The 10,799-nt window shown below is 41.8% G+C and overlaps 1 protein-coding gene across 24 annotated transcripts in view; it reads right to left on the bottom strand.

Moving 5' to 3' along the window:
* Positions 1-361: 361 nt before the first annotated feature.
* The window catches only part of TCF7L2 (transcription factor 7 like 2), a 173,299-nt gene continuing 162,861 nt past the window's right edge, over positions 362-10,799 (bottom strand). For 10 of the 24 annotated variants that reach the window (XM_068198051.1, XM_068198052.1, XM_068198053.1 and 7 more), the window contains 4 exons: positions 10,099-10,147; positions 9,496-9,546; positions 8,272-8,344; positions 362-2,654 (listed from right to left, as the gene is read on the bottom strand). In XM_068198051.1, coding sequence (XP_068054152.1) covers positions 2,225-2,654; positions 8,272-8,344; positions 9,496-9,546; positions 10,099-10,147 — 603 coding nt within the window. In that variant the 3' untranslated portion in view covers positions 362-2,224. Of the gene's footprint in view, positions 2,655-6,723; positions 6,749-7,604; positions 7,678-8,271; positions 8,345-9,495; positions 9,547-10,094; positions 10,148-10,799 lie in introns of all 24 variants that reach the window. The other 14 variants (XM_068198069.1, XM_068198074.1, XM_068198071.1 and 11 more) reach the window with 8 other exon arrangements.

The raw sequence follows: 10,799 nt of genomic DNA, 5'->3' as shown, positions 1-10,799 counted from the left end.
TCTCCTGTGTGACGTTTATAGTGCATCAGCTCTATGTTGTGAGATCACCAGGTTAAACAGAAATACATTAAAATTAAAGGTATCACCAGCCCTGGTCTCCCATCCACCAGTCAGACTCCACAGGAAGGACATTCCCTTAGCTCACATGCTGTCTTCTGCCAAATCTTGAGCCATTTGCTCCCTGCTCCCCTGAGCAGGGAGAAGGCCAGCGCAAATGTAAATCGGGAATTTCTCACAACTAGAGCTGGCTACAATTTGCCACAATTTTCACCCTTTTTTTCCTGAAGAAGTTTTCCAGTCAGCCTGCAAATCTTTCCAGCCAGATAAAATGCAGTCAACGCATAAATGAGTTGACAAGTCATTCTCTGCACATACTAAGTTGCTTTTATTAATCCAGAACTGCATGCTACAGATACTGTACAGCATGAACATTTATTCATTACAAAAAATGGCTTCCAAACCATTAAAAATGAAAATCGGAATAAGAGCATAAAACGGAACAGTAACATCACAACTGTTAGGAAACATTCAAAGTATTCACAAAAAATGTTATAGTTAGCATCTTAATAAACCAGAGAAAAATCTGAGACAGTTTTACAATCGCTTCATGTCAACTACAATGGCACTGAATGAACAGATGAACAATTTTTCAGCTTTATACAGCGTTTTTTGCAACATCAACATGCCTAGGTTTTTTTTTTTGTTTTAAGTTTGCTACCTACCTGTATGTAGTAAGTGTACATAAAAGTGGCAGTCTGATTTTCCTTTTATGAATAATCTAATATACAGAATTTGGCCCTTAAGGGTTTATACCTCTTCATTTTAAATGCTTTCCGGACAATCTGCTACCAAACACGTCTGTTATAGGTGACATTAAAACTACATACATATCTACCTATGTAACATCACAGCAAAACATGATGAACAAAAAAATTACAGCATTAAAAAAAAAAAATAATAAAGTCGTCGGGAGAAAGTTAAAAGTCACTGAGAATTTTGGCACATAAAAATTTTGCACACAGCCTACAGTCCTAATGTCGCAGGGGATTCAGCTGCAGTTCTGAACAGGAGACACTTGGACCTTGCTATTTTTCAAACAGCATTGCTAAAAATTCCCTTGCTAAATTTTCAAGTCTTTTCGAGTGTAATGGCTTTTAAAGCAATTTTATTCTTTACACTATTGATCCTTGAAAAAATGCATCTGCGAATGTCCATTTGGTGGCAACCGTATTTCATATAGCAAAAAAAAAAAAAAAAAAAAAAAAAATTCACGAAAACAAATCAAAAACAAAATCCCGGAAAAATATATATATACACATTTATATATAAACTTAAAAACCTTGTACAAATGAGTTGTTATATATAAGATGCTTACACTAAAGGAAAAAAAAACCCTTTATACAATGTTTCAAGGAAAAATAAAGGAAGAAAAAAAACATTTAAAAAGGGACAACATACAGATACAACAAGCAATTTCTAAAGCAATAAATACTACTGGTCCAATAGCGTTGTGATACTTTTAATTGTTGAGTAGCGTCCCCTCCCCCAAAAAGAACAACACCATGGAACAAGGTATATTAACACATTTTTTTAACCCTTTGTTTCTGTACATTTAAACAATAACAAGTAACATCACAATAAAGGTTGTTTCACACAAGGAAGAAAAAAAAAAGAAGTAGTAGCGGCACCGCATTCGTTGTGCCCTTAAAGGTTTAAAAACCAGATGTAAAATGATTGGTTCGCAAGCTCGTATTTAATACAAATAATAAAGAACCAATGCCTCTGGCAAGGGCTGCTTCAAAATTGCTTCTTTTTTTTTTTTAATTTTTAAAATCAGTCTTTAAAACTAAGCTATTGGAACTACATAACAATTATGTATATATATATATTTTTTAAACGCTACAAAGACTTTAAACAGCTGTTGATAAAAATTTTGGCAGAATCATGAGGCTTTTCTCATCTACATATTTAAAAAGGAGAAATTGAAATAAGAATGGGTCAAATATTGACCAATGAACTCGATAAAACATCAACTAATGTAGCCACATGGCACAAATTAAAAATGAAACCGAGAAACGACGACAAACAGCGGACGACAACAAGGAGAAGAAAACAAAAAATAAAGAAAAAAAAAAAAAAAAAACCAAAATAAAACCAAAAACCCCAAATACCAACAGAATTCAATCCCCCCGAAAGGAAACCGAAAGGGCTAACGAGGCTAAAGCTATTCTAAGGACTTCGTTACAAGGGAGAGCGGCTGGGGCTGTGTCCCCGGCAGCGAGCTGTGGGAATGCAAGGAGGACGTCGAGGGCTGTGCGAGGGATGCGGCGGCGGCCGGCGGGAGGGCGGCCGGCGGGTGGTCCAGGGCCCCGTTGGGGCAGCTGGCGGCGGGCAGGGCGCCGGGCTTGCTCGCGGCGCTCTCAGCGAGCACGAGCGAGGATGGCGGCGGCATCATCACCAGGTGCGCCAGCGGGTCGGGCTTCAATGAGAGCGAGAGGGGTTGCGTTTGTTCAGTCTGTGGTTTCGAGTCTCTGGAGGGGGAGGCGAGCATGGTGGGGGAGGACGGAGGAGAGTCTAGTAAGCTTCCATCTGAAGAGGGTGGGCTGACGCAGCTGCCTTCACCTTGTATGTAGCGAACGCACTTTTTTTTTCTCCTAGAAACAGGGAGAGAGTTATCCATGAATAAAGGGCAGAGACGCTGATGGAGACAGTCATCTACAGCAAAGAGCCATCAGTCAGCTACTCTGGGCTCTGCATGGGTGGCATCCTGGCCCCACGTGCCATCCTGGGGGTCTGGCAGGGTGTCCTCGGCACCAAACCCGCTCGGGAACCTCCCCTCAGCTAACAGATTTGGAAAGGATTCACCGATTAGTTGTCTCTTCATCCCCCTCCTCTTCAGGCTGCCTCCTTTCCTTATTTTCATAATCAGAAAACCAGATAAATGGGTTTTGGAGCCCGCTGTTCTAATCTACAAACTTTCCTCCATGGGAAAAAAAATTAAAAAGTAATTTAATCCTCCTAAAATAAAAACCCTGGATAGGTGATGGTATCTCAAGATGTCCCATAACACTGTCCAACTCAGTGGGGCTATAGCTACACCTGTGTCACCTGTGGTCTCATACGATGCCCTGCCCTTGGGAGGCAAGAACGGCTGCAAACTACTGCTCAATGCTTTCTCCTCTGTTAAGAACCACACCAAATCCAGAAATGTCAGTCAGACAGAAGGGATATATAACAGAGAGAACAAGAGAGAGGGGAAATAAAAACAAAACGAACAAACAAAGCAAACAGAAGAAAAAACAGGAAAAGAACAGGAAAACAGAGCATGATCCAAAATAACAAGAATAACTGGTTGTATGGCCTGCAGGTTGTGGCTTTAAATCGACTCAGTTTTACTTTTTGTTTTAGGGGAGAGTGGTAGATTTGGGAAGCTGCTTGTCTGCGTTTTGGGGATTTTCCTCTGAGAGGCCATCCATGTAACTCCAGAGTGGGATCCAATTTCAGTAGGTGAAGAGCACGACGACAGGTACAAAGGTGAGGAGCAACATGGATCTTAATTTCACACCAGGGCATATGAGAGTCTCGCAAGAGCTGCTCATCTTCAAATAAATAAGTGACCCGACAGAGATCTTTTCTCCTCCCTCTGTCCACTGGATAATGTAAAGGAGCAATGAAAACAGATGACAGTTTCACACTTTCTCTTGCCAAGTATGTGCAAGACAATTCTAGCAGTAGGACAGAAATAATGAGGCAAACAACCACAGCATCTGGCAGAATGATGTCCAGTGGCCACCTTGACCCTAAGCATGCTGGCTCTTCAGCCCTCCGATCCACAGTCACACTTCCACAGGAAGTGCTGAAGTGCTGTCACACAGCCCAAGGCATAGGACAAAGCCTGTCTAGACCAGCTGTGCCACAAGAACTTTGGATGCTCAGCTAAGCTGCACAAAGCCACCAGTGTGAAGGAGGAGGTTGCTCTCCCTCTTCAGTGGATACATCACCCCAGCTCTGCAACTCCATCAGAGGGAGCGCCTGAGCGTGGCACAGCAGCTGAGTGTCACCAGGAGACATTCCCCACTCCAGGGGGTGCCCCAGCTCCCCTGCTGGTCACCAGTGTTCTCCCCTAGGTATGGCATTTGACTAGGTTAAACCAAGCTCCACCCTCGAGGCAATGAGGACAGATGCTTCTCATTTGCAAAGGAGACCACACTACCTTGATCCTGGAGTTAAAACTATCATTTTCCATAGCCAGGAAGGGAACAACAAACCCAGTACCCCATATTTCACCAGCTTCAGTGAGGGACCAGTGCTGTGCCATCCCTTCCTCCAGAGACTCAGGTCTGCTCTCAGAGTGCCATGTGCCACATGGCAACGTAAGGGGTTAGGGCTATTAGAGTTTTAACCACGTTAGCCTGCAGATCAATACATGCTAAAAAACTAAAGACAACCATGCAACTTAAATGTTAAAAAGAAAGAAAGAAAGATAGAAGACAGCAAGTGAAGGCTGTAAACCATGCTTTATTAGAGCAACGTTAAAAGACAGAAAAAAATTAATTTGGTGGGCTCAAAACAGACCTTGTTAATTCTTCTACACTCAACAAACAACACTGGAGATCTCTGGCTCTTGGCTAAGGACAGTTCTGCTGTTCTCTCTCTCCTCTCCTCTCCTCTCTCACCACTTCTTACTTCAGCTGTGCAGCCACCAGGGCCACAGCTCCTGTTTGGACCTTCTGTACAGCTCCAGTGGCAAAGCAGGACAGTTATGCTCCACAAAGCTCACCAATATTACTTGTGTGGAAAGATGGGTTCTTACAATCTGCAGACTGCAGGACTCCCTCTCCATCCCTAAATTAAAATTACTTGCAAGCATAGACCCGAGCTCTGCCTGCCTCATTGATGGGGGTCCAAAACTCCTTTAACTGGACTGCTCTGAACCTACAGGGAAATGAATTATTTAACTGGAGGCAGTTTGAATCTAGTATGCCAGCATTGCAAATTTATTTTTTAATATTATTTAAGTACTGTGGCCAGAAAGAAAGAGCTCCCATGGCAAAGCAGCTTTAAACCAGGTTTACCTGACTTTCTGACACTGCAGTGTTAAAAACCTTTAAAAAACCAAACCCATTGCTTTGCTACCTGAAGTAACTTTCCTTTGAGTAGGATTAAGGGACCATATTGCTTCTTTTGCTGAACTCTTTAATAGTGTGGCCACTTGTAGTTTGAAAAAAATATTTACTTAAATCATGATGGCTCAAAGTGGGAGATATTTCTGCAATCTGTGCCAATCACACCATGGTTACCTGTGGTCATGAACTTGTCAGGGTTAAGTGAGACAAAAGGCCCAGAGGGCAAACCCCCAAAGCACGCAAGTCTAATTTTATAAGACTTGAAGACCAGCAGGCAGCTCTGGTGAGGGGGAATAAGTAAAAATCTAAGGAACTACTTGTGCCTTAGTTTTGCTCTGCTAAAGGCTGGAACAAAAATACTACATATTTCCCCCTCAGAAGCACTACAGAGGATTATTCACTCATACATTGCTCTGAAAGCGTTAACTCGCTACATCAGTAGAGCAAACACCAACAGACCTGAGCCCACTTTTGCTGCTCTTGAAACTAGCCCTGGAACAGCACCAGGAAACCTGTAATGCTGCAATTGCCATGAGTGAAAGCCACAGAAGATTGCAAGGGTTTATTTAGTTGCTGTGGACAAAGATGTCTCAGTTTTCACCACAGTAGCAAACTGCACATCTTTAGCACCTACCTAAGGTGTGCTACAAAATGCTACCATGCTAGCAAATGCAATGTTATAGTGGTTAGGACCAGAACTAGGAGAGAAATGCTCTAATACCTAGTGGTAAAATGCCTCCATGCATTAAAAAAAAAAAAAAAAAAAAACAAACAAAACAAGAACACAAACCAAAACAAAAAGAAAAGCAGCTGACTCTGAATCAGTAAGTCCAGAACTATCAGTTATACCACTAAAGCTGTCCCTGATGCACTGAAAAGACTTCTGACCAAAATCTGGTATAAGAGAGGGTTTATGCTTCACATGTAACCTAAGCACTGTACAGACCAAATAAAAAGTTTCCTTGCTGATAAAATGTAGTTTTAAAAGTATGTTGCTTACTTAAGCAGCCAGGAAGAGATAAAGCAACACAAACATGATGTGCCCCCAGTTCTGGTACTTGGCATGCAGAGCCTGACATGCTTCACGTACTCTATCACCAGACTACACAAATATCTGCTGATAGTGTGCAGCAAAGTAACCACAGAACAGAGCCTAACTAAACACAGCACTGCAGTCCTTGGCTAGCACGAGACTCGAACCTCCTGACACAGTGAAGTAGCTACTCAGCTCTTCTGGACTGAACCCTTCTCCCTTCCAGCACTATGAAACTGCTGCTTTCCCAGCTTGTTTAACACAGGTCCTGGTACTGATACCTAAACCCCAACACCCCATACTACCGTGCCTCAAATGGGACAAGACACAACCTGCAGAAGGCATTTCTGGTGCCCCCTCTGGTACACTGACACACACCACCACCCTCAATCCGAGGTTCCTGGACACTAAGCACAGACAAGACTGCGTGCATACACAAAATACGATGGACGTCTGAGCTACATTCTAAATGAGATGGAGCACATGGGACTGGCATGAATAAGAGGGGAAAATGTGGGAGAGGAATCACTACACACAGAGTGTGGTTTGGGTTGAAATACCTACCATCATAATATTCCAAATTCAAAGACTGCTTGTATCAGAATAAAGAAACAACAAATTTAACCAAATGCGATCATATAAGGAAAAAGGAATGAGAAAAGAACTACTCGGTATCCCTCCACCAAGAAAGAAGTACGTACTGAGTTACACATGGAATTAAACTCCAGTAGAACATGGGCTGCCGGAATTTGGGCTCTCTGATGTCTTTCATCTCCTTTTAATGCTGGAAACCGTGCTACTAAAGTTGTAATTAGTTTTGTCTAGAGCTCAGACGTTTACAGCTCACTTGTTGGGATAAGATTTAAGAAAAAATATATTTTTGGATTAGGAAAAAAGATTTCAGATAATTAAAAAAAATTATATCTACATAAACCTTACAGAGGCATAGTAGCCAACAGGTAGCTGTTTTAATTTTTCAGATAATACCAAAAGAATGAATAAAATATAAGCTGTAAACACTGGCTTTTACATCTCTAATAATGAGAAAAACACTAGTACTGCAGATCCCAGAACCTTTTTTAAAAGCCTCTGCAGGCAGGGGACATAAACCCAAATGAAAGACAAAATATAAATGTCCAGCTAAACATTAATTTTGCTGACACTCTGGAAAAAATAAAAAAATGCCAAAAAATTGCCAGCTTTAAGGACTTTGAATTTTCTTGTTCCCAGTTCTACCACCAGGGAGAGGTTATTGGTAAAGAAAGAGAGAAAACGGCATTAAATTAGCAAGAAATTCCAAAGATCAAAGATTATTAGCAATTGATGCTGTGGGAGAGAGAAAGGTGGGGAGTGGGGAAACAAGATTTAAAAAATAAAATCACACAAATGCACTAAGAGGACAGATTGCTTTTATTTCCCCAAAGGCCTAATGGGTAGTTTTATACCTGCATGGTTTGCACCATAAACTCTGTCGGTCAAGCCCGAACAATGCCCGACACTTCTTTGGAGTATTTGCATCTGTTAGCATAAGGTAAACACAAAAAATACAACACAATGGTGGATAGAGCTCATTTGGTCTGCGTCATCTCAGCTACAGCTACGTTCAGCTTTCAGTCACCTCCGTTTTATTTGGTAATCTCCCCTCATACCAAGGGCAGGAAGGAAAACAGGACTTTCACAATGAGCCAAAGGAAAACCAAAAAAAAAAAAAATCTCCAACACGGCCACGAGCCTGTGTGGTGTCGGTACCGCACGCAGTGCCGCGTTATCGAGGGCTTTGGGAGCGACTGTCCTTGGGTGGAGGCTTGGAAGGCAGGAGTGTGGTTGAGCCACGGATCAGATGGGCTTAAGGTTGATGCTGTTTTACAGTGGGTTTTTGGCTAGCAGCAGCAAAGAGGAAGGCAAAAAAAAAAAACAACCAACCAACAAAGAAAAAAAAAAAAAAGCAAAACCCTTTTGGAGAGATGATTACTGATGGCAGTGTCCCACTCCCTTGTGTCTTCTAGATCACAACACAGAGCTACAAAGCAACAAGGCAGGAAAAAAAAGGGGAAAGTACCAAATAAACCAGCTGCAAATCAGCCATAGCGAGTCTGGGAAAACTATACACACCTGCAGGGGCCGCACCAGTTATTCTGTTGATCAAGGCCAAAGCGCGCTCGGCATTTCTTAGGAGCGCTCAGGTCTGAATGAGTTCAAGAAAAGCGAGCAGAAAAGGGAGAGAGGGAAAAAAGTAAAGGGGAGAGGGGGGAGTGAGAGAGAGAGAGAGAGAGAGAGAGGAAGAGAGAAAAGGGGAGAAAAAAGAGAAAGGTAAAAATAAGGAAAAAATAAAAATAAAAAAGGGAATAAAAATCAATGTCCTCGTTATTAATTGCAAATATTGACTTTTGATTTAAAAGTTAAAAAAAAGTGATAATTACATTTTTATTCAACTCTTGAGATTAGCTGTTGCAATTAAAGCTGCAGTATCCCTTTATAAAGGACTGTTTCTTTCCCTTTTAAGAGAGCAGGTAGAGGAAAGTCTTTGTGGTTGGTCTAGCAGGATGTTTCAGGCAAGATTGATTTGGGCTGGGGTTTCTTTTTTTTTTTTTAAGAGCGGGAAAAAGGAAGAAAAGAAGCTGAGTATGGAAGTTAGATCCTGAACATGCTTTTTTCTTCAACTCACATGAAATAAGAGGAAAAAAAAAGAAACAAAAAAAAAAAGAAATTATATCTCCTGGGATAATGCAGCTTTTGGAATAACATTCAATTTACTTGTTTTCATTAATTTGTATTTAAAAGAATGGATAAGAATAAGCAGATTGCGGAATGAGTATGTTAGTATCAGCCAGAAAATAAAACGTAAAGCATGGCAAGGTGCTGAGTTAGTACAGCTAGTGAATTGCAATAATAGGCTTGAGCAGAAAGGAAAAAAAAAGATTCAAAACTAAAATAATAATAAAAAATGCGTATGCATGCTAATGTGAGAAGACTTAGTGGGAGCCATGAAAAATGCCATTAGATTAAGGAGGTTCATTACTGACTTGCTTCCATTCTTTATCAGTCTCTTTAAAGAAATACTGCATATTCAATTTGCACAGTTAGTACAACTCTTGCGTTATTTTTACTGTATTACTGTTTTAATAGCAATTGTTACAAAAACAAAAAACATAATTCAAAAATACTATCAAACATAATAGATATAAAGATATATAGATAATAAATACTATCAAAACGTGTGGATGGTATTTCTTTCTTAATGTCATAAGTGTTTAATGTTAAAATCTATAATGGCAGGAAAAAAAATTAAAAAGCAGTTTATAAACTATTTTAAATGACTCAAAATGACGTTAGCACCTGTAATCGGAGGAAGTGAAAGGCAAGGATTTAGGAAACATTCGCTGTGTTCTGAAAAAAAAGAACAAATTATACAAAGGCTTCAAAAAAACTAAGTTAGGGCTTCTTCAAGATCGACTATGAGATTGCCTATGCAGTATTTCTAATTTCCTATATAGAATGGCAAACCTCCTTAATTTAAGATGGGTGCGATTTACCACTGTAAGGCATGCATCAGGACATCCAGGGACAGCCCAAATTAACAGCACACGCACACGGACACGCACACACGCCCGCGGATGCGCGGAGGAAGCGGACGGCTGGATAAACGATGGCATAGGCATTACAGCTACGGCTCTGCGGTTACAGGCTTGGCAACTACACGGACAAACTCGGCTAGTGCCACACGAGGAGGCTCTGACATGCAATGGCTGGGTTACTAGTTTTAGAAGGGCGGTAACGCGTGAATTATTGGAGTGCATTTAAAAAAAACCAGCTTTCTAGCATAGGGACTGGCTCCCCTGAGGCCAGGAGACCTGTGCCCACCTCCCCCGTACCTACAAGGGTCACACCAGGACTGCCACACTTCCACTAAGCAAGAGGTTGAGACTTATCTTTACTTACCATTGGTCTCTCCTGGCTGCTTATCCCTTTTCCTCTTCTTCTTCTTTCCCTGCAGAAAACATACACAAACAAGAAGGATTAGAATAAAACCCCAAACAAGTGTCCTTGCAAGAGGGCACCGAGCAATGGGACTGCAGCTGGAGCAGGTGTCCCAAGGCGGGACACCAGAGTGTGACGCTGGCTCACCCCCAGTGCAGGGAACTTTGCAGGGCCCCAGAGAGATGCTGCATCCCAAGACTGACTCTGCCTCCCCACCCTGTGACTTTTCAGACAGTCTCACTGCTGCCCTCCCAGTGCCAACACCCACCAAGGCCATGGGCAGCTGGGGCAGGGGCAGAAGGACTTGCAAGATGCTGCTTTTGAGCTAAGATCATCATGAAGCCAAAAACATCTGACATGTGTACACTCCTGCATGCAGAAGTTTCAAGAATCATTTGTGGTCATGTATTGGTGAGGCAGGGAAGGGAAGGAGAGGGAGAATAGAGAGGGGAGAATGAGGTCAGACTGAGCCCCTGGAGTTCCTCAGCACCAAACCCCAAGCATTCAAACAGACAAGGAAGCCCACAGTAACGAGTGTATCCTAACCTGCAGTTTTATAGTTCCACTGAAAGCTAGAAAACAATGCCAGGACAAGAAAAAAAATCCAGACATAGCCAAGACCCTTCCCACATTTTGGTCTGTCACAAGGAAACAACCAGTAA

Source organism: Anomalospiza imberbis, chromosome 8 (assembly GCF_031753505.1).
Source record: "Anomalospiza imberbis isolate Cuckoo-Finch-1a 21T00152 chromosome 8, ASM3175350v1, whole genome shotgun sequence".
NCBI classification, from domain to species: Eukaryota; Metazoa; Chordata; class Aves; order Passeriformes; family Viduidae; genus Anomalospiza; species Anomalospiza imberbis.
The sequence above is the reverse complement of the archived record's forward strand: the minus strand, read 5'-3'. Positions and strand labels throughout refer to the sequence as shown.